The 24,138-nt window shown below is 34.3% G+C and overlaps 5 protein-coding genes across 7 annotated transcripts; 4 read left to right on the top strand and 1 right to left on the bottom strand.

Moving 5' to 3' along the window:
* Positions 1 to 1,063: 1,063 nt before the first annotated feature.
* On the top strand, positions 1,064 to 3,885 carry LOC116343893. The gene is made up of 2 exons (XM_031772200.1): positions 1,064 to 1,148; positions 1,353 to 3,885. Exon 2 carries the CDS (start codon positions 1,433 to 1,435, stop codon positions 3,782 to 3,784), a length of 2,352 nt encoding a protein of 783 aa, XP_031628060.1. The 5' UTR covers positions 1,064 to 1,148; positions 1,353 to 1,432; the 3' UTR covers positions 3,785 to 3,885.
* A 315-nt stretch (positions 3,886 to 4,200) lies between these two features.
* LOC116344396 (mitotic spindle assembly checkpoint protein MAD2A-like) lies at positions 4,201 to 5,206 on the top strand. 2 transcript variants are annotated; one of them, XM_031772906.1, is made up of 5 exons: positions 4,201 to 4,278; positions 4,378 to 4,485; positions 4,553 to 4,699; positions 4,774 to 4,920; positions 4,998 to 5,206. In XM_031772906.1, exons 2-5 carry the CDS (start codon positions 4,416 to 4,418, stop codon positions 5,030 to 5,032), a joined length of 399 nt encoding a protein of 132 aa, XP_031628766.1. In that variant the 5' UTR covers positions 4,201 to 4,278; positions 4,378 to 4,415; the 3' UTR covers positions 5,033 to 5,206. The 2 variants fall into 2 exon arrangements, with proteins under 2 accessions (XP_031628766.1, XP_031628765.1); XM_031772905.1 differs by having other exon boundaries at positions 4,774 to 5,205.
* A 339-nt stretch (positions 5,207 to 5,545) lies between these two features.
* Positions 5,546 to 6,495, top strand: LOC116343965 (ATP synthase subunit g, mitochondrial). The gene is made up of 3 exons (XM_031772302.1): positions 5,546 to 5,682; positions 5,938 to 6,039; positions 6,138 to 6,495. The coding sequence occupies exons 1-3, from the start codon at positions 5,646 to 5,648 to the stop codon at positions 6,293 to 6,295; spliced, it is 297 nt and encodes a 98-aa protein (XP_031628162.1). The 5' UTR covers positions 5,546 to 5,645; the 3' UTR covers positions 6,296 to 6,495.
* Positions 6,496 to 6,544: 49 nt separating this feature from the next.
* Positions 6,545 to 8,868, bottom strand: LOC116343964 (mitochondrial import receptor subunit TOM70). The gene is made up of 3 exons (XM_031772301.1): positions 8,736 to 8,868; positions 7,936 to 8,570; positions 6,545 to 7,865 (listed from the first exon to the last, which is right to left on the bottom strand). Exons 2-3 carry the CDS (start codon positions 8,546 to 8,548, stop codon positions 6,748 to 6,750), a joined length of 1,731 nt encoding a protein of 576 aa, XP_031628161.1. The 5' UTR covers positions 8,549 to 8,570; positions 8,736 to 8,868; the 3' UTR covers positions 6,545 to 6,747.
* Positions 8,869 to 12,500: 3,632 nt separating this feature from the next.
* LOC116343887 (sialin) lies at positions 12,501 to 23,310 on the top strand. 2 transcript variants are annotated; one of them, XM_031772188.1, is made up of 10 exons: positions 12,501 to 13,204; positions 14,206 to 14,344; positions 18,781 to 18,873; positions 18,945 to 19,123; positions 20,074 to 20,181; positions 20,257 to 20,410; positions 20,727 to 20,897; positions 21,791 to 22,074; positions 22,405 to 22,779; positions 22,927 to 23,310. In XM_031772188.1, the coding sequence occupies exons 2-10, from the start codon at positions 14,317 to 14,319 to the stop codon at positions 23,119 to 23,121; spliced, it is 1,587 nt and encodes a 528-aa protein (XP_031628048.1). In that variant the 5' UTR covers positions 12,501 to 13,204; positions 14,206 to 14,316; the 3' UTR covers positions 23,122 to 23,310. The 2 variants fall into 2 exon arrangements, with proteins under 2 accessions (XP_031628048.1, XP_031628049.1); XM_031772189.1 differs by lacking the exon at positions 14,206 to 14,344.
* The last annotated feature ends 828 nt before the right edge of the window (positions 23,311 to 24,138 follow it).

The following is a 24,138-nucleotide window of genomic DNA, read 5'->3' as shown; positions in this document are numbered from 1 at the left end:
ATTGCGTGCAGAACGCATATTTGGTAACGTTGGAACTTGGCGAACTCGATACTGACGAACATTATTACACCGTGAATGTTAGTCGACAGGAAATATTTGTGCATCCGGAATATAGCGAAGATCACATTTTCAATTGATTGATGCATAATTTTTATTTAAACAGCTGTGATCCAACTGAAGAAACCGTTGAAATTTGATTCAAAGATTGGCAAAATTGATATGGTGAACCAAACATACGTAGTAAACATGGATGATACAATTACTTTGGTTGGCCATTCAAATGAATACTTAAGATACCGCGAATCGAAAATTACCGGCTTCGTTGGGTGTCGAAATTCGTACAGAGAACGGAACAATGATTACCCACTGTTAAAAGAGGAGAGTCAATTTTGTGTGCGCAACGGAAAAGAAAATCGGTGCTGTCCAAGTCTTCACTTTCGACAACAACTTACAAGAAAAGATCCTCTTTTAGAAGATCATTTTCAACTAAATGAAATGAAAACGTGGCTTACAAACTATATGCCGTTTACTCCTTGAAGCAAATAAATAAAAGCAACCGATTATTATCAATAAATTCACAGTATTTCAATCGACAAAAAACCCCACGAATATTTACATCGGTCCAATTTTTGTTTGAGATTGGAAAGAGACTGCTGGAATTTTCTGGAATTATAGTGACATAATTATGAACTTGTTATTGAGAAGAACGGAATTTCATCAGATGCTAAAAAAATACCAATTTTGTGATATATTTACAGTCTTTGCTACCAACGATAATATACCGGTCACTTTGCATACATATGTGCATGACACACATTCGCCAATGTAACAAATGTCTGTTTTGACGTGCCAAATTGGCACTGCCAATACATAAAAAAACACCAATATGGAAACAACGCAATATTCACCAACAAACTTTTTACTTCAGTATCACACGAGTCTATACGACGCACATATACACGTGTCCACTGACATACAGAAGCACGTTACTATTACTAACAAGGTCAACTATATATTTGAGTATGTATTCCTTGTTTGTGTCTCGTTGGCATTCTGATTCATTCGCGAATTGCAATCATCATATGTGATGTTACTCGTGATGAAATAATACCTCAATAGTCATTGCTCGGTTGTGATATAGTAAACATGTAAGTTGATTACGTTCTGTTTTGCCGGTAATTTGTGACCATTCATAATTTTGGTGGAAACATTTTTACAAAAGAAATTTTCAAAAACATTTTTTTTCTTTTTCTTTTCACAATACCAACAAAAAAAAATTACAACGCTAATTGCGTTCTATTCTTTAAAGTCTAATTGGATTGTTCTTCGTTTTTTTTTGTCGCCAAATTTAGAGAGCAAAACAAGTGACTCATCGCCTGGTTTCATGAACTGAAGTGTAAATTACTCCTTTGAAAAGAACGAATTTCATAATATGGACAGTATTCGACATCATTTCACACAGGTCATGTCAATGATCACCAACCAAACCACACTGGAGGAAAATTTGCCGGCTGAATATTTGGAACATGAATTAATGGCATTTTCGGATGAAATTTTGTTGGAAATTTTTTCCAATTTCAACGAAATTGATTTGTTGAATACGGCTCAAGTTTGTAGGCGTTTCAAAGCAATCGCAAAAGAAATTTTTGCAAAAAAGTACAATGGTGACAGCGATGACAAATACTATGAAATCTCTGTGTATGGCGATGACAGTAAATACGATCAAAAACATTATCGAATGTTTTTGAAAATATTTGGCAGTGAAATAGCCGCAATAAATTTAACAATGGAGCGTCGACCCAACAAACACAATCTATTGAATTTGATAAGTAAACAGTGTCGCTTCTTAAAACATGTCATCATTTTCAATAATTGTTATGAATTCAATATCACCAAATCATTAAAATCGATGCCATATTTAACGTCGCTCACACTAAAAAGTGTAATTCTGATGAACTTCTACTGGGCCGACTATCATTATCCACATCTAACGCGATTTAAGGCAGACGACATCGTAAATATGGATGTAGAAGTATTGAAACGATTTTTGTATATAAATCCACAAATAAAACATTTACATGTGATAAAGTGCCGAAAATTCCCATTGGCCGTGATTCAAGCGCTGAGAGACAGACTAAAAGGATTGACAACGCTCGAATATGTTGCCGACAAAAATGAATTTTCACGCAATTGTCGTGACATAAATATGATACAATTGAAAGAATTGAAAATCACAGTAGACGGTTCATCATTTCGAAATGTAATTGGAGCCATTGCACGTGGAAGTCACGTCGTTCAACGACTGGACGTGTCGCTGATAAATGATGATGATGTAAATATCGATGCCATTCATGATCATGTTGAAAAAATTATTCCACTATTTAAGCATTTGACGTCATTACGTTTGGAAGGCTTTGATTTGGGACGCGATACAATTCGATTTCTTATTCATTATGTGCCAAATTTGGTCTGTTTGAAATTGGATGGTGTTGTACTTTATGAATTCACCGCAGAGAGAATATTATTAATATTCAGACGATGTGAACATTTAAAAGAGCTAGAGCTTGAGAGTCGTGAGCATCGCGTCGATGTGGACTATTTCAATTTGGAATTTCATCGTGAATTTGCCGAAATCGTTCGCAACAGAGGCGATGGGGTAAAGTTTAAGCTCATTCAACCTGACACCAAAGTAGAAATGACTCCTCATAAAATTGTGAAAAATGACGTATTGATGTATTGGACTGAATGTGCAGTGTCAAAAAATCATTCGACAAATGTTCATTTGTTTGATCTTGGCGATGCGTGTTTGAAGAAAATCTTTTCCTACTTGGACGAACAGAGCGTTCGTACATTGTATGAAACATGCACTCGTACAAAGCATGCGATGTGTGAACGAATCGAGTCACAAGTATTTACAGTATCTGACCTCGGCAATGTCAAGGACACATTTGACCGGTTTGGTGAACACATAACAAAATTGGCAATCGATGTACACACAAACAACGACAATGAAATAGCTGCAACTTGGGCGTATATTGGTGACGTGAGTGAGAGAATAACTGAATTATCTATAGTCAAAATCACAGTGAATGTGATTGATACCGTGAAATTGAACTTCCCAAATTTAACTACGCTTAAAATTATGTCCATAGTCTCAGGTCCGACATATATATTTCCGCAAATGGAATGCCCGAAATTGTCGCATCTTGAATTTAACGAAGGTGAAATCACTATTCAATCGAAACCAACACATTTTGGCATCACATTAAGCCACTTGAGACGCATCAGCCTGAATCATTTTAGCGATTGCATCGGCACTATTCTCCATTCAATGCACGGTAAAATCAGCAATCAAATTGAAGAATTAACCATTGAACGAGTCAGAGGAACACAGTATGAACAGAAAAAACTAGTGAATCTTGCCACACGCTTCCACAATCTCACCACGTTCAACTTCATTCCTTATGATATTGAATTAACAAATACAAAATATTTATTTCAAACATGCACAAAATTAGTTAACTTATCGATGGGAATTGAAAGCTACTTTGATCTACCGTCATGGCGCAAAACACTTCAAAGCATCAAAGAGAATTGTAAACAATTGGCAACGATTCGATTGGTTAAGCATTATAATTACTTTGACCCAGCATTTTTGCATTTGGTCAACAATTTACTGCCGAAGGCAACATTAATTACCGTTGTATTCGAACCCGATTTTAACTATTACAAAGTGGAAACATATAGGGAATTAACAAAATCAGACCGTAATAAGCCGTACTGAGTCCAAAGACTTCAAGACATTGTAAACAATATGACATTTATGAATTAGTTTTAATTTTTGATTTTGTTACAATAAAACGAGAAAAAAACAACAAAAAAATCGAAAAATATGAAAAAAAAAACAGAAAACATAGAAAGAAAAAAACTTTTTATAAAAGTCGTTAAAGATGTTGTTAAACATTTTAAAGTATTTTTTTTAAATAAATTTTTATTAATTAAACTGAATGTTTTATTTTTTTCAACATACAAATCATCTGTAAAATAAATTCAAAACATCATTAAAACCTTTCGTGATATATCATCACATCGATAGTTCCAATTCAAAAACTTGAAAACCAAATAAATGTTTGTCAACTGTCTGTGTGCCAACATGGCGATGCAAAATACATTCAAAACTTAGCGGTATTGCACGATACTTTTTGGTTTGATGATTATCGTAAAATCTACTTTGCATGAAGCATTAAGTGATGTGACGTTTCTGTATAATAAATCAATGCAAGTATTTGAAACAATTAAATATTGTTTGAACAATTGAAGCATTTTATGAAAAAAATTCATATATTTCGATTATATTTTTTGATTATAATATTCTAGAAGGAAAAAATTTCTGACTGCGAGAAACTCGCTCGAAAATGGCTACAGCCGTGCGAAGTAAAAGTATCACCATAACTGCTTCGGCTGGAATTGTGATTGATTACATTGGTGAGTAGAGAAAAAAAAAAAATCTCTTTTTCAAGATATTTTACATTCTTTATTTTGTGTAATACAGATTGTGCTCTCAACACCATCTTATACTTACGGGGCATATATCCAGCATCACAATACAAGACTATACAGAAGTATGGTTTGAGCATTCAAATGTCAACCGATCCAGAAGTGCAGCATTATTTGAAGAACAATTTATCCCAAATCAAAAGTAAGTAAATGTGATGGAATTTGATTCAAAGCACCAAAAATATATTAGATTTTTTTGGGTTTCTCGAAATCCAGAATGGATCATCAAAGACGAGTTCATACGTCTCTGTCTTGTTATAAAAGACGCGGAAGGTACAGAAGTCGAAAATTATGAATTCAGAGTTCAAAAAAAGGATGATCCAAATAACCGAAAGGAAAAACGAACGATTGATGCTGAAATCGGTGCGATTTTGCGTAGTATAATTGTAGCCTGCCAAAGTCATTCTCGACTAGACTCTAACCATCAGTTTATAATAAAGGTTTACAGGACCCCAAATTCTCCATTGCCATATAACTGGACCGAGCACGAACACGTTGATTTTGAAGTTGTTCATGCATTGGATTTCGGGGAACTTTTAACGGGATTACATCAAGTGAACTCGAGAGAAGAACGTTAGTGATGGTGTACAAGTAAAAAAAAAAAAAAGTTCGAAAAGACATGTTTATCAGTTTCAGATTAATTTTGAAAATCTTTTACATTTCTTGCATCAACATGTAATTTACAACTTGTTGTATGTATTCTTATTATCAAATGTTTTTTTTTTGTTTTTTGAAATAAAATTTTAAGGAATTTTCATAAGATGGCGCTGTTACGAACTTTTTAATGACTTCTAAATGGATTTTTCATTTCAATTCGTAGAATACATTTACAATTTAATAAAATTCATTAGAAATGACAAATATTTGTTGCACTAAATGTCGAGTACAAGATATACGCTTGAATCGTTGAAAAATGAAAACCAGAATATCATTTGTTGTATCACATTTGTAGACTTTCGTCATTCGTCAAAGTCACTTATAAGCAACTTCATTCATATCGTTCTGTCACATGAAATCTTGTCGGCCGAAACTTCACCAGCAGTGAAAAATCAATTCAATCATCCATTCGCTAATATTATCCAACTACAATGGCAGCAGTAGCAAAATTATCAGTTCTCGTCAACAGTAAGTCGAAAAAATAGATAATTTTCCATTTTCCAATTAAGAAATATAACTAAATTGCATTGACATTGTGAATAAACAAAAGAAAAATGTGCCAGCTATATCACTATCATTGAAATGTCATTACGTAATGTAGAATGGTTTTAACCTTGTAAATTGGTGAAAAAAAGCAATTTTTTCAACACTAATTCATATCAAAGTAATTTAATATGCAATCAATTTGTTAAAACTGTAATGTCTCATCTTTTTTCTTTATAGATTTGGTTGTGGCATCACGCCCAAAATTGAAAGTGGCCGCTAAATATGCTATGGCTGAAATGACACCACCAAAAGTCAGCGACATTCCTGCCATCAGCTCAGGTAAACGATTTACATTCAATATGAGCTAAATGCTTGACTTTACTATAGGCATCACAAAATAATTACCACATTTTATTCTTTTCGTTCAATATCGACAGGACTTGGTAAATTGGTTTCGGGAGCCAAGAGCGGTGCATGGAAGAATACCACTGTACGTGAAGCTTTTTTGAACACTTTGGTCACCATTGAAGTGTTGTGCTGGTTTTTTGTCGGCGAATGCATTGGCAAACGTCATTTTGTCGGTTATGATGTCTAAACATAATCACAGCGTAAATCCCGTAACTTTTTATTTGCACGTAGAATCCAAATCAACTGAAAAAAGCTCTTTAGCTATGTATAATATGTGGGCCAAACAATTTGTTGGATACACAATTAAACTGTAAAATATCTCTAATTTTCAAAATAACACCGAAAGAGATTCAATTCAAAAGAGAAAAAAAAATAAAGAAATTCATTCGTTGAAATTGTGAGTGAAAAAAAGAAACAAAAAAAAAGACAATCGGTCAATTGTGTTTGTTGTTCTATTTATTTGTAGATGCTTAAATTCTTTCATCGTTTCGACAAAGATTGGACAAGACTAATAACTAAAACACAACAATTTCATGCTCTTCTCTGACCTCCGTCTACTTGGCTCATTCATGTATACTGAAAAAGTAAATTGTTTTTAAATACAACAGTTAAACCATATAGTATTTCGCGGTGATTGCATTAAGCAAAGCCAACTTGACTGACGGCTGATAAACTAGATAAGTCCAATCCAAGTTTTTTCGCCACATTCAATTGGGCAATGGCGGCATTCCGTAGTGAATAGATGTGAACCATTTCCAATTCCGAGCGACTTAATTTCAATGCAGTTTCAAATAATTCAATTGCATTTTCGAGTGCTCCACGTTGCACTTGAATTGTACCAAGTGTTTCATAAGCCAATTCGCATTTATTGTCAACTTCAATGGCCTTTTGCAGGAGTTCCATTGACTTTGTAATATCACCCGTCCATTGTAAATGCAACAAACCACGATGAACATATAATGATGCTTGTGACGGTTGTAAATTGATTGCCTTTTCGAATAGTTCGTCGGCTTTATCAAATTGTTGTTGTTCGGATAGGATTTGTGCCAAAATATTGTAACATTCAAGGTTATTGGGAAATTTTTCGACGGCACGATGTGTCGCTTGAATGGCATTATAAATTTGAACTTGATTCTGAACTATAGTTGCAAACCGATATTCGGCATAGCATTTTTGAACGACAGCCGGACAATGTTCGGGTGCTAATGCAACCGCTGTATTAAAATCGGATAAAGCTTCAACATGTTTTTCGAGTAATACAAACACCTGGCCACGTTGATGAAATATATCGGCATTTTGTGGATCTATTTTTTCTGCTATTTCAAAATCTTCGAATCCTTTTTGGTGCTGATCGTTTTGCACATTTAACGAGGCACGTTTTACCAATGCATTCACTTTCATGTTGATGTCAGCATCGGAACTGTCAACGATGTAATCAAAATCTTGTGTTGCTTCATCCATCAAACCAATCAACAGTTTGAATGTGCCACGAAGGAGTCTTGCTTCGAGTTTACGCTTTTCACTTGATTCGGGTGATGTGATTTCATCGGTACATGCTGCAATGATATCATCATATTTAGCATCTTTAAGCCCTTTCTTTGCCCGACTTAAACCACTATCATCGGCATAATCGGCATCATCGTTGCTATTTTTCGTTAACGGATCATTTATATACGCTGCAAAATAGGTCTTGATAAAATTGGCCGATGGATAGACGACTTGACGCTTTGAAAATGCTTCTTTGGCATCACGACGACCTGAAATACAGATTTTATCAATATAACTGTCAATTTGTTTAACATAACCAAACAATGCACTTCGACATACCCATATCTTTTAAAACACGATCGGCAAATTCCAATGAGTTACTGTTTTGAAAACCTTCCAAAATGCAGGTGGCAGTGATGTCATCCAAACTGGATACCAAGTCGTTTGTATGTTCGCACGCCTTTGCACGACGGTACAATGCCTTAACATAACGTGAATTTAATTCCAATGCACTGGTACAATCCTCTTTAACGGCGGCCCATTTCTTCAATTGTTCGTAGGCCGCGGCACGATTTTGATAGAATGTCGACAAATCCAACGGATGCGTTTTCGGACACGTATCAATCGCCTTATTATAAAATTCAATGGCCTCATTATATTTGCCACTTTTAAATCGTGAATTACCATCATTTTTAAATGCAATCGCTTTTTCCAATTCACTTTGTGGTTTTGGTTCTGATTTCTCCTTCAGCATTTTATCATCACCGTCCAACGATATTGATTTGTCTTTCGAATTGCTGATTTTCTTCTTTCCCGTATCGCTGGCATCTTCACACAATTTAGTGGTTTGATTGCGATAGTATAAATAACCAAGTCCAAGTGCAATTGGTGCACCCAATAAAATTGCCAACTGCCATTTTGGTAGCAACGACCCCGTACTGCCCGTACTCATGTCTCAAATATCACCCGAAATTCTAACCAAACACAAAAAAAGCGATAAAAAATGTTGTTGGTGTTTTTATTGTTTTCCATACATTGTTAACCAATATGAACAGTGATAACACACGGTATAATGATAATTCGATAATTATATAATATTGAAAATAAAAATCAAATGAATAAAATGCAATAAAACTTACAATGTTTTTATTGCGCTGGACTTTTTACTTGCTTTTTACTTTTTGACAAGAAAAACACACACGCACCGGCAGGGGAATGTGAAAGTGAAATTTTACGCTCTGATTTCATGCATATAAATTCTGTCGCGTACTTATGTCAATTTGCAACAATCACATGGGTTTTTTGTCGTGGCCAATCAACACCGCCATCTATTGAAATTTGATTTAAATATTTTTGCGCGTAATTTCAATTTAAAAAAAAAACATTTCTATTCTCATTGAGAATTGCATTGCATAAGTGACTCACAATTAAAAATTGCTTGTTACGGCACCATTCAGATTAGAGAAATAATCGAGTTTGTTGTCTGATAAAACAAAGCAATTGGAAAAACCGAAATCAGTGTAAATATAAAGTAATAACAATTGAATGAATTGTGCGTCATCGACAAGCAATACACGAGACACTCGCTATTCAAGTTGATATGCACTTTTTGTGTTGTTGTATCTAGATGAAGTCGTCTGGCGGACTGGATTTGAAGCGAAAAAAGTCTGGGTCAAGGTAAAATCGATCATCATTCGATTCATTTAAATAAATCTTGTAATGAGAATTAGTTTAAAAGGCGGAACAAATTATAGGTTTTATCTAGGCTATTTAGCTTCAGATTCTGTTTGTTACAGAAGGAATTTTGTTTTCGCTTTTTTTCGTTGTTGTTGTGGTTCAAGTATGCATATTAAATTGGTGTTTATCATACCGATTTTCTGCTTTGTATCTGATGTAATAAAATGCATTTATTTGCACGAAAGTTAAATGTAACAACCGTGTACAAACAGTTAAGCCGGAGCGCCTATACAATGCGATGTTCTGACCATCAAGGGCGAATCACATTATAATACCATAAACGTATTTTGCGTAGCATTGTATTGGATTGTTTTTTATTTTATTTTAAAAAAAGCACACACACACAAAATCCCCGAGTGACTATCATCGTCATTCATTTCAATATCATTCAATAACAAAAGGTTCCAGTGTTTCAGTTACTGAATTGCCTACAAAACATCTCAATTCTTTCTTCGTAATCAACGCACACCATAAACGAGGAGAGGGGGGCCAAACAATCGCGTCGAGAAAGAGTGATAAAAAAGTACACAACGAGCAGGTAGCAAATAACCAGTTTATGGACAGCAAATCTGAATATATCAGAATATCATCCGAATGTGTTAATAATAAAAAGCAACGGTTGCCTTTAAAATTGTCAATCAATTAAAAAAGCATTGAACTACGTATATATTTATCGATTGGGACAAATCAAGGCACATTTTTTTTTTCAATTCACAGAATTTACTCAGCTTACGAAATAATGTGGTTTGTTTTGTTAGGCGTTATTCATTTAATTCTTCTTTTTTTTCGACAAAACGGTGTACGCATAACGCGCACACAATTGACAATAAAAACCACACGGTGCACAATGTGTACAATGAGTGTACACGCTATTAAAATGAGAGCAACAAATACGCGACATTCCATAGTCGTTAGTCGTGCACATTCGTATGCGCAGATAGTATGACAAAAACAATGTTACCAACAAACTTGGCGCTTAATGCGAGAAAATATATAGTGAATATCTAAGTTGATATCGCCGATCTGGCGTTTGCTATTCTTTTTTTGAACAACTTTGGAGTTGGTGTGGTTTAAAAAGAATTATACAGAGCATCACCATCGTCAGATATTCCTAGAAAACCTCCTGGATGCATAATCATGTAATACAACAGAAAGTAGGTAAAAAAAATGCGCTCAAACATACATATTCAGTTCGAGTATGAGGAGAAGATGGCATAAAAATAGCCTCGCACAAAAACTTCTTCTTGTTTTCTACATTTTCTGTTCAATAATCGGTGAGCTATAACCCATCTGATGAGCGAGAATACGAAAGAAAAGATAAAATATGCAAAATGAAACATTTACAAACATAAATAAAATGAATACATACTTTACCTTCTGTAATGTCGCAGTCCACTTCTGCTGTTGTCTTTTTTTATTTCTTTATCCTTTTATCTCTCACAGACAGTGTGTGTCATGTGGCTGATGATTCTTGACTTTGACGATTCATAATTGTTTATTATAATTTATGGCGCGACTGTGACACATTCAATTTAATTCCGAATTGAGTATGTACATATAATGAGTAATTACTTTATAAAAAACGTATAAAAAATAAATAGAGCGAAATAAGAGCAAAATGCGCGCCCAGCAAATGCCGCGAAAAATGTTATCAGTCGATTATTATTAACGGCTACTAATTTTCTGGAGCGGTCGCCGCCTCGACGATATGTAAATTAAGTGCAATAAATGATATTATCGACATTGTTATCTTGTAAATTTCAAATAGCAATCCGATTGCACGTGCTAGTTACTTGTTATAGTCTGTAACATGATCGTCGAGCATCGCAGTGTGTGCACAATTTGCATTTTTGTAAATGATCTTTACGAATGAATGTCAAATGATCAAATAATCATTTGATCAATTCAATACACCTTCAACTATTCGAATTCCGATGTGGAAAAATTGCATATCAAATGAACGTCATACATTTATTCAAAATATAAACAACATTCATATGCACACACATTTGATTCACATCCAAGTCACTTGTATTGCGCGTATTGTGCATGATCAACTAACAGCTGAAATAGAAGAGTTTGTTTTACATTTCAAGTTCATTGTTCATACATTCATAATTAAACCACATTGTTTGGCGAACAAACAAATAGTGACGACGCAATGTTACTGCTTGGAATTGAAAAGAGGGAAATTAATCAAAAAAAAGAAGGAAACGGAATTTGCTACAATTAATCGGCTCGTACTACTTTTTGTTGTTGTTGCTGCTGCTGCGTATGTTTACTTCATTCAATAGAAATACAGTAATAAAATATAGTATATGTATATAGAAAATTGTAATAAAAAAAATCCATATGTAATTTGAATAGAGCTGAGCGTGTTGGCATGTGAGCTTACCACTGGTTCATATGGTCAATAATATTCAAACGCTGTACGATTTTTTTATGGATCATCAAGCCAAGCATAAATGAAAAAAAGAGGCAGAGAGTGCGATGGAAAAAGAGCGTTTGAGCACGGGCAGAGTCCCATGCGGGTGGTTATCTCTCGGACCCATGCTAATCGAGTGAAGATCAATAGATGCAAAACGTTTTCAAGCTGTTACCGTGCGCCTCGTGCCAACGCACATTATAATGTTTATGACTCTATTTTTAATCGTTCTCTCTTTTTCATTCAGACATGCTATCTGTGGATATCGTCAGTGTGTCGTGCATTTGTTTTTTTTTTTGTTTAATAATTTGCACAAGAACGAAAAGAATTTAACGAGCCTTTATTTTAAATACACACATACGTATTTTAAGTCCGGAGATCTCATCGCCACACGAAACGTATTCGCACACACATTGGGTGAGCGAGAGCCGTTTAGTTGTAGTGGCAAAAGAGAAACTGATACAAATCATCGTACAGAGCGTCCGTATGTCGACAATACAAGGCTAATGCTTTACTCTGCTCTTTCGGCTCTCACTGCTCGTCGCTTCTCTCACTCTGTTTATCTGACTCTCTGCGGTGTGCGCCGATTCTACTCGCCTATTTCACTCACTCACTTTAGCCATATGCATGGTGTTGTGTGTTGTCGGCTTGTTGTTGCGGCACGCTCACAACACAACTTAATACAATACACTTTTTTAGTCTCTGTAACAAATGCGGTTTTTGTGTATATTTAATTCAGTCGAATATTAGCCGTGACTTCGTGTGGATGTGCAACTTCAATTTTCCATTCAAAAATAATTAAAGTTTTGAGTTTATTTTGTGTGTGTCTCACCGTCCGAAATAATCGTTTTTTTGTCGTCAGTTTTTTTTTTCGTTTCTCTCACGAATCTCTCGGTTCATATACATATATATGAAACATTTTGTTTGTACGAGCACAAATTATTTACGATTGAGACAATTTTGAATGATTTTTTCCTGTTTTTAAGTTAATTGTTGGTGTATGTCGCACTCATTTTGATTTCAACATCTTTTTTTTCAAAAAAAAAAACAACTAATGAACTCATGTTGTGTGCTGAAAAACTAGCATAGTTTTTATTTCATTCTGTTTGACATCATTTTGAGGCGTTCTTTTTTTTCAACAAACATCTCGTGCAAGTATACAGTCAATTATCGAACGCATTAATTTTTCGCAATAAATCTCAAAACACACATCGAGAAGAAGAAAACTATAGTGCTGACGGTTATTTTTGCAAAACTCGGATGACTTCAATCGGCTACTTAATGTGACGATAATTATTCACAACACAAAATAACATAATTAACACAAAATATCAAATCAAATCGTTTTTTTTTTGTATTAAAAACGTGCTTGTGAATGTGAGCATTTATACACGATATATTTAAATCGTAAACTCAATTTCCGTTCGACGTTTGGCGGATACCAAGGTAATTCAAACAGTTTTTTTACGTACATATTTGAATATTTCTCTATAAATGCGCGAGAGAAAAAAAAGTGGGAGACATTTGTTTTAATTTTACATTGTGTTATCTGACAGATAATATCTGTGTTTGTCCGAAAAAAAAATGTGTCGGATTTTTCATAATTCATGGTAATTTCCTTGTACGGCTTCGCGTTGATAAAAAACCGAATAATTTTTTTGGATTCTTAACCGTTTTTTTTTATTCTCTTTCAGTTTGTTGACATTTCGAGTGATTTTTTTTAAGTCATAGTTAAAACAGATGGTCATATAGTTTTAACTCAAACTTTGAGTCTATTTTGTTTTCGCGCGCATTTCTATTGTAATTCATCATTTTCTACACACATGTACACATACTCTTTCTCTCTTCCTCTAATGCTCCCTCCCTCTCTACTCTTTCTCACACATTTTGTGTGCGCGATGAGTTTTTCTATTACAATATGCGTACTTTCGATCGAAATGTATGTAACGGGTACAGAATGTGTTTGAAAAAAAAAACTGTTACGTTTCGTTATTCATATTCCTTTCTCGGTATTGGCCAAGGAGACGTTTGGTTCTGCTCGAAAAGCAGATGCGACATTAGGTATTGTTGTTAATCTCTTTTCATTTGATTTATATCGACGTCGTCGTCAGTCAAAATGACATAAAATACCTATTATATTGAGCTATTATGAAAATAAACTCACATAACATGTTTGTATTTCGATCGTTCACACAATTCCTGTATTCATTTATATATTGAGTCGTTCTTGTGTATAGGTTGTATTGTATTTTCATGCAAAGTTTGCTTGTTTTTCGTCAATTAAATTGTGTTTTGTAAATAGCAAAATGCATTCGTTGGTTTTTGTCCTCTTCTAAGAACACACAAATGCATTTTGTTTCGAAATTTTTTTGTTGTGTAAAAAAATTGCATCAGCTTCCTTGTTTGATAATAGCCGTTTTTCATTCTCGTATCAATCTGTTTTGCAGATAAAAAAAGGGAAAAGACACACACTCGAACCGAGAGAGTGAGAGGAAAGGCGCATTAATAAAGTGAAGAAGGCAAAACAATTGAGAGAAATTAAAAATTAAAGCGGCATAATGGCTGAAAATAAGAGTGGCAAAAAAGGTGAGCTGTTCAAAGCAAATTAATTACTGCCCATTTTATTTATTTTTTTTTATTTTTTTTCTGTTCTCTGTTTGTTGGCTCCCCTTTGAAAACAAATTTTTTGTTGTTAATGTTGTTGTATGTCTGTCTGTCTATTGGCGATGGGGCGAATGAAGTATATTTTTTTGAATGACGTTTTGTGTAAACAGATGCCAATTTGGCTCAGTAATAATAATTCATTGTTGATGTGTGAAAAGCGTCCGAGGAATGAAACTTTTTCTTGGAATTTTTGGCATATAATCACACTTGCACATATACACATTTATTGATTCACGCAGTCGACTAAATGAAGACACTTGTTGAACACATTCAATCATAAATCGATTCATCGCAAGTAATTGTCCAACTGTTTGTTTACCCCATTTATTAAATTTTTTTCTCCGGTCTCTATTTCGCTCGAAGTCGGTGACTTCATCCATATAATAATAATTCAGTCATTTGCGACCAATTCACAGATTAGGTATTTTCAAATACAAATGGCGATGTGTTTTTTTTCTCTTTGCTCGCCTCAATTAAAATGACTTATGTCGATGATAATATAAGCCACCAGCAGTGCGGTTTGTTATTGCACACTTTGGTTTCGCATGAATGAAGCACACAATGTTATTTGTGCCGCGTCTCAATTAACGGAAAGAAAATAGTAAATTGATGGAACTTGAAATGTATTTAAACAGCAAGGATAAGGGGTAGACACTGACATGCATCAATTCCGCATTATTAATTCAATACCCGAATGAAATCATTTGTAGAAAAAATCACATTTGAAATATGAATTATAAATCTGAATACTCAGTTGTAGAAAGAGAAAAACTGATGCAACAACTCAATTCATCTCGATCACATCCAATTTAATTCAATATAATCCCGGTTAATTCAGTTGATTTCTGAATAATTCAAATGTTTACTAGTTTTTACCAATTCAAATTGGATCCGGTTGATTTTTTTCTTCTCTAAAAATTCGAATGAGGTTCGTCGTAGATTCCCCCTAGCCTAATAGCTAATTTCTATCAATTAAATGTGGCTCCAATTAAACGAGCTTTCAATGAAATTCATATGAATGTGCGTGTGTATGAGTTGTATGGTCTTTCCTCCTTGGATAAAATTAAATAGATAATACGAAGGCATCTGTTTGTATAGCATTGCATTGTTTTAAATCGAAAGTCAATTCGATTATAAAATTGAACTTGAACGTCCACAATTATATGTGTTTCTTCGATTTTTTTAAATAATTGTTGTTTAATTCATTGGAACGCCCAAGTGTTGCTCGACGTGATTACCGTCTCTGGCAATATTCGGTAATTAATGCAATGCACGCGAAATATTTGGCACTTTACCAGCAGATAACCTCAAACGATACATGAATTTAAATATTATTGCGTTGTTTTTTTTAATCTTTTTTCGGTTTGCAAATGAAATGAATTTAGTGGCCAAGATTTATATATGTTTATATCCGTTATCTATTTTTGTATCTCCAGATAATTGCTTCTTACATTTTGTGTGCACAGACACCAGTTCTTTTCGTGAGAAACAGGCAAAAATACTGACCCATAGCGCGATCGACAGTCTTTTTTCTATTTTATTTGACCATAAAATAGTTTTGCGTCAGCCAACACAGTATTTTAAATGAAAGTTTCGCACTGTCTCTGGTTTTACAGTAAACAAACAAAAAACAACACACTTTAAAAGGTATCGCGTAAGCGGTAATGGCTACGTAATAAAATCGTGTAAGACCATGTGATTGCGAGAAAACTGTCACACGAGCGCGATTGGTATCATTTGCAAATACGTAATTCGGTTTTTAGAAAAAAAAAAAAGAATTCTGGCATACATTAGAACATAACAGAACCAAGCAGCAACAGATACATGACGTACGTTTTCATATTTTTAGACTATTTGTGCGAATTCTTAGTTTTTTTTGCATCTCCTAAGTTAAGCGTTAGAGATAAAAAGGAATGCTAAACAGATATACCTTCAACCGCGGCAATTTATCATTATAGACACATGGATACAGAGCATTTTGTTATTTAATATATCGGTTGTTGTTGTTTTTTTTATTGTTGTTGTTATTGCGTGTCCATTAACATGGTTTTATCGACGAAAATTGCCGTATTTCCACAATTAAAGCCTTCTTTCAATTTGCACGTGTCGCCTTTGTCATTATCACACGAACTGCCCGTATCATATTGCTGCCGCACAACTCAAGCGAACCCGAACCGTGTCTCTCTTTTTTTATGCATATATATCTATTAGCAGCATTAATTTATGGAGATTACTTTTATGTTCCACCACCAATGATCTTATTTTTCATAATAATTTTTTTCCTTCGCTACATCGTTTTCCGATCGAGTCTATTTTGAGTAAAAACAACAACGTCAATCGTAGTAAAATGTAAATTAGATTTGATGGATGCTGTGTGTGTTTATGTTTTATTGGCGTGTGCTTGTACATTATATCAAACAGGCAGCTTTAAATAATTTGTCTAAAACCGAAACACCGTATGGTTGTTACGGTAGTCGTTGTTGACGCCGTCGCCAATGCTTGTCTATGTGTCTCTCTATAAACGATTTAACTTGAAATTAAATGCCGGGCATTTTTAATTGGTTTTCATTCTTGATTCTCAATTATTATATTTTTGTACGGGTAAAATTGTGAATTATAACGACTAATTATATTTATTATATAGAAATCAAGTAAGGGCCGACAGTTTTCGATTCCGTTAGCATTGACGAAAAAAAAAATACGCGAAAAACTGGATCACACAAACATTCATCAAATCAATAAATTCATGCCATATATTCAATCCATGTCATGAATGCACAATGACATTTTGACTTGTACAATATCATGTTGCGCGCCGCCAAATCAATGGAAATAAATTGTTGCTTTTGTTTTGCGTACACACATCAAGCGACAGAGAAAGAAAATATAACAAAACAATGAGGACAAAACAAAAATTCCGTCTTTCTCATTACACATTGTATTTATATATATATATATATACATATTATTCATTATTTCGAGAGGAAAATTACCCGACGACTAGTACGATTGACACATGAGAGCGAAAACGATTCAAATAAATAGAAAATACAAAAAAACGTACATACAATAAGCCACACAAAGCTTTCCTGTTACAGATAAATCTACAAAACGATTGATTTATAGAAAAGTATCAAATGCCAGTGGACGTTTTTCTGATTTAAGTTGTTGTTGTTATTGTTTGAAAATGATGAATGTGTACGCTTTCGATGAATGCGGTTTGCCTTTTTTTCCTTCTCGTTTATTTATAAGTAAAACGTTTAAAACTATTACATAGGAGCTGGTTAAAAATAGATTCGTTACTTTTTCCCTTCTCTCTTTCTGTCGCGCTCTATATGTCTCGCGATTGCGAAAAGCAAAATAAACGACGACAAACTAAAAGAAAAAGATGCGTCGCTCATTTCTCATGTTTCGAATAGGATTTTTGCTCGGTGTTTTTGTTCTCCTTCTTTCAACTCCATCGACAACAATATTTTGTTTTTTTTTTACACATTCAATGCTGCTTCTGCTTTTTTTGTGGTATTCAATTGATGTCGGTCGTACAAACACATCTAGATCGGCCAACGAGCGTTTGCGACGTCAGCACAGACTGTGGGTGCGTCACCAGCACACATGCACACTGTTTCACTTGGCGCTCTCAAAATAAAGTGAAGAGAGACAGAAAAAAAAGCCAACAGACGATTGCATGAATTTAAATAACAATCAGCAATAGCACAGCAGCAGCAGCAGCAGCAGCGTTAATTTGAGCACTTGTTACATGTTCGCGTGTGCTGCGCTATTTGTTGTTGTTGCACGTAAATGTGTACAATGACACATTTTATGTGATACAGCCATACACGAGTCGATTACATTTCTGGATAATTTAATATTTGTAATAACTAATTTATTATTCATAATAAGTAAAAACAATATGTTTTTTTCATTAACAAAACCTTTAAATTATACAAAACATGCTTTCGATGGAATTGAACCAACAAGAGAAAAAAAAACACATTTATACAAAATGAACCGTAAAGCGACTTCTGTCATTCACGCATATTTTCACGTTCATTTTTACGATTATCGAGCTGCAGAACAGAGCTGCGATTTGTTTCAATGCTAAATTTGTTTTCTTATGGTATTTACATAAAATATAATAACGACATCGAGACAGACTTTCTTATCACGCAAACACAACCGATTTTTGGTTTCGTTATTCAAATGAAGCACATTTTTTGCGTGTTCTTTGTTTGTCTCTCGTTTTTTTCCATTTGATTTCGGTCACGAATTTTTTTCACCATCAAAATGAACAAAAGTAATTTAAAGTTTTATTTCTAATACGTATATGATTTTTTTTCGGTTGCGATTTGGAATTTCAGAATTTTTATCATGTCGACAAGTGCTGAATATTATGGTCATTTTGGGATTCATGTTAAATTATGCGCTACGTGTAAATTTGACAATTGCCATTGGTAAGTTTCGTGCATATAAAAAAAATTGTTTTTATTTTTATTTTCGATTTTTTTTTTCAATTTTCTTATAGTGGCAATGGTTGAGGAACCAACCGGCACCAAATCAGCTACAACCAATTTAACAGTGCCACACACCAAAAACGATACGTACACATATAAAATTCATGCCCCACATGAAGAGCTCACCTCAGCCTCACACACACTACTCTCAGCAGCAGCAGCAGAACCATTCCAAAATATAACTGATATAGTAAGTATGAACGTTTTCAATAAATTTTAAACATAAAACAGAAATTGAACATAAAAAAAAAGAATTTTGAATTCGACGACGCACAAAGAAAAAGTAAATCGCACAAAGGGCAAAAACCCGAACTTTGTAATGTGAATAACCTGCGAGGTATTACAGCTCTTCCAGTCAATTCAAAGGCATACCCATTGCGAAACAGAACATATTACAGCCGAAACAAAAATGAACATAAACAATCAAATACGTCGCAGTGATTTATTGTTTTTCGATACAATTTCGCCAAATTCCTTAATTCCAATGGACACCCAACCGGTATTAATCGTGCTTTCTCCCTTTATTCCGTTTTTCCCTTTTATTCCGTTTCAAATCTTTATTGTCGCCGTCGGTGTCGCGGAATTATTTCAATATATGGCTATGCACACAATGTACAACGAAAGTTGCATATCGCAAATTCTCACAAAGTCTCTTCCAGCACGCAATCAACGATTTTTTTTCTTCTTCAATCTGTGTGGAATATCGCGCGCGCTATCGCAGTTTATTACGTTATATATATACGTTGGTGTTTTGCTGCTGCTGCTGCTGTGCGACTTTATACTGTTACGTAGTTCATGTTCATGGGCTGTTTTGTTTTTCTCTGTTGAACGCAGCTTTGGTTTCACTTACATTTTTGCCGGATTATCAATATGTGCATATATACGTTGAATTTTTATTGCTCTCTGCTGGGTCGTTTCGGTCGATTCAAAAATGGTGGATTCCGTGTTATCACATCAAATGACACTCAGCGCGAGAATGAAGCTATTTCACATACACACACACATTCATTATCTATCGGAAATTAAATGGAAATTTCCGATGCAATTTTTCTCAATGAATTGTGTGTTTGAGTTTGAATCAATGAGTTTGATTGATCGACACTTAAATTTTACTGATTTGTTCCTTGTATTTTTCCGCAGCCAAAAACCGCAAAAGCTAGTGATTCTTCATACAAATTCAAATGGAATTCCGTAGAACAAAATATTATTTTGGGCAGTTTCTTTTGGGGCTATATCCTGACCGAATTGGTGTGTTTATTTTTCAAATTTCCGTTATTTTTCTTTGTTGCCACGTATTGGTTATTCTACAAATTTTATTTATAGCCCGGTGGACGTTTGGCTGAACTGATTGGAGGCCATCGAGTCTTCGGCCATAGTATGCTTTGGGCTAGTGTTCTCACCCTAATCACACCATGCGCTGCATTCTTGGATTACAAGGCACTGGTATCCGTTCGTTCATTGCTCGGTCTAATGCTGGGTAAGTTTCAAATCATTCTAACACTCTCAGCTTAATCTATTTATCGCTTGTCGCTCATTTCTATTATCGTTTGTTTGTTTATTGTTCCGTTGACATCGTACACTTACTATAACATTAATTAAATGGAAATTATCACGACCGGTGTGATTTCCATTCAGATTTATTGATTTTATTTATTAACGACATGACTTTTATCGTGTATTAATTGTGTACGCTACTATGTGCCATTTTTGTTTGATAGAAATCTGGAACAAGTGCTAATTTTCCCTTTTTTTGATTAAATTTACTTTCTGTGCTTCATGAACGGCACGTATAGGAGCCTCGTGGCCAGCGATACATCCAATGACTGCAGTGTGGATTCCGCCAGTTGATCGTTCCAAATTCATGGCCAACATGATGGCATCATCGCTAGGAGCGGCTGTAGCTATGCCAATTTGTGGATTTCTAATCGAGTACATTAACTGGCAATCAACATTCTACTTCACGGGTAAGATTCAGGGATATCATCATATCTCGTTCTCTTTCTATCTCTCACTGGATCCATAAAACTTGTCACGACCGATTGAAATTTCAGTTGAAAGGAAAAAATTTGCGTAATTTTTTCATAAGTCTCGCTGAGCTATTTTTTCATCCTGTCAATTCGAATTTATTTCTTCGTTTCGTTTTGTAAAATTATTGCCTCGAAAGATATCGTGCTCTTTTCATTTCACGAGCCCATATTTCATTTAGCATGAAATGCATGCAGGATATATTCAAAGAATTACGAAGAGAGATGTGTCAGTTTTTATATTTGATTTGAGAAAGGAGAGTGCAAAAAAAAACAAGAAAAAAAAAGTGAAACCGGTTTCAGAACATTGTCGCCACATAATTTTCTACTACTGAAAAAAAAATCATGAACGAAACGAAACCAGTAGAACGTGAATCATAACATGACAATGATATGTAATTCGCGTTTTTTTTGTTCGTTTGTTACTCTCGCATTTCATTTGCGATTCATGGCATTTCGCAATGCGAACACTGATTTTGAATTCCAATCGTGGATTTTGTCCTCAGGTCTCCCACTTCGATTTCAAACGAACAAACCAGTGCCTCATTAAATAGTATATCGAAAAAGAAGTGGTGAATCATGGCATTAATGCGCATAATTAGAAACATGTAAAACATAGTACTATATTTGTGACGGTGTATGCTCACATTTATGGTCATATTTTTTTATTTTTGGACCATGCAAGATAGATACCACGAATAAATTATCATGTGTTAAGGGCGGAGTAACATTATTAATTATTTTTCAAGCAAATTATATTAATTCATTGCACGTTTTTATTAACTTTTGAAATAAATTCTGATTTCGATCTCTTTTTCTCTCTATGTGTACAGGTGGCGTTGGGCTGATATGGTCAATTTTATGGTTCTGGATAGTTTTTGAAACGCCAGCCACTCATCCACGCATTTCACCCGAGGAGCGAAAAGAAATCGAAGATGCAATTGGAAATACGACATCGAAAAAGAAGCCAAGCTATGTGCCATGGCAGAAGATTCTCACGTCTCCATGCGTCTGGGCAATCATTTTAACTCACGGAACATCAGTATTTGGATACTTTACAATCGTAAATCAATTACCAACATACATGAAATACATCCTACACTACGATATTAAATCGGTAATTAAGCGCAATTACTTTGTCGATTGTTGTGTCTATATTCATATATAAATTGTTTACAATTCCACGGAAATAATCGTTACAACCAAGTGAGAGGTCGTTACTCATATCGCAATTAGCGTTCGCGCACGTCGCACGCGCCTTTTCAAAACTACACTTTTCTCTCTCTATATTTATTTTGACTACTCTAACTGTGAAATAACGCTTACGTTCACTTGAAATTATCTCCCGCAGACACCCATTGTTTTTGTCCTGATTTTTCTCATTTGTTCTCATTCTTCCATGCATTTTTCGTTTACGTTTCGTCTTTTTTTTTTTGTTCGTTCACAGAATGGATTGTTGTCATCGCTGCCTTATTTAGGTAAATACGTAATGGCTGTGTTAGCATCGGCGTTGGCTGATCATTTGCGTCGAACGGGCGCATTGACAACAACACAAACACGAAAGATATTTACAACTTTCGCCACAATGACGCCTGGCTTATTGATGATCGTTCAAATATTTTTGGGCTACGATCGAACCTGGTCTGTGATAATTTTCACCACGCAACTATTTCTCAACGGAGCTGTGACAGCCGGTTATTTAGGAAACGGTTTGGATATTGCACCGAATTTTTCGGGAACCATTTTTGGGCTTGCAAACACATTGTCGTCGATTGGCGGTTGGCTGTCGACGTTTATGGTTGGCACACTTACTGCTGAAAATGTAAGCATACAGTTCTTTTTAAATTATCTTCACACCAAGAATCTTTCCTAAAGATTTAAATTGAAAATTTGAAAGAAAAAAAAATTTGTGAAAACCTTTAGTTAAATTTAGTCAAAACTAATACCTTTTTTCAATATTCTCTTGTAGCAAACGTACCATCAATGGCAAATCGTGTTCGGAATTCTGGCTGGCTCATACATTTTTGGTTCATTGGCATTCTTATTCATGGGAAGCGGTGAATTGCAGCCATGGAATTCGCCACCAGAAAGACACAATCGACAAGTTCAAGACGCCGAAGAAGCTCTCCCATTGAAAAAAGACAATGTCATTCATGTCAACTAATATCAGTCTCCGCAGAAAATAACAAAAAAAGAAGAAAATAAGAACAAGACAATGTGGATCTAACAAAGACAAAAAGGTCAAGGATGCTTTTTTTTACCAAAATGTGTGTAATTTTATTTTGAGTTCTTCAGTCGCGCATTCTTTTATTCAAAAAGTTTAATTTTACCGGTAAAATTGACAAAGTTATTTAAAATAAATAACAATGTATTGATATACTTAATTCCAAATTTAATTTTCATATTTGAATGAAAAATGCGATGCATAATTTTATTTCCATTAATATAAATATTTTATCATCACAATGCGATTAGAATTCATCGACTGACTACCTCAAAGCACACACTTTGTGTACTACACTGTCTCTGTTTATTTGAATGGTACAAAAAATGAGCAAAAAAATGTAAAAACAAAAAAACGTAGCATCTACGCACAATTATCTGTTGATATGTGTGTCATTTACAATTGACGGCATGCAAGTCAATTGGTTAATTCTACAATGTGCGATTTAGCAAACAAAAAAAATGAGCAAAACTGTGAAAAAAAATAGAAAACATATCAAACATATTCTAGATTCGCATGAATTTATCTATCAAACGCTAGAGGCATAAAAACATAAAATGGTTTTTATATTTTACATACATATTAAAGAAACTTTCTGTGTTTGCTTAAAAGTGACAACAAAATTTTTTTTTGTTGAATTTTCAATTGTAATCAAAGTCACACATCATTTTTAACGTTGTTCTTATTAATTCATTTCACATTGAAACGATTTAAATCATTGTAATTAATTTATTATAAAAAAATACACAAGAAAACTTACACAAAAACATAGTAAAAACCATGAATGTTCAAAGAGTTCATAAAACATTCAAAATAAATGCACACACGAACATTAATAACAATGAATAAGTTTTAAAAAAAATTGTAAAATTTTTTTGGTCGTCTAAATCTAAATAAATGAATTTACAACGAACAAATTTTCGAAGGAAATATTTTTTTTACGTTTTTTTAAAAGTG

The sequence above is a fragment of the Contarinia nasturtii genome, unplaced genomic scaffold, assembly GCF_009176525.2.
Source record: "Contarinia nasturtii isolate CC-2019 unplaced genomic scaffold, AAFC_CNas_1.1 Cnas_scaffold_1037, whole genome shotgun sequence".
NCBI lineage: Eukaryota > Metazoa > Arthropoda > Insecta > Diptera > Cecidomyiidae > Contarinia > Contarinia nasturtii.
The sequence above is the reverse complement of the archived record's forward strand: the minus strand, read 5'-3'. Positions and strand labels throughout refer to the sequence as shown.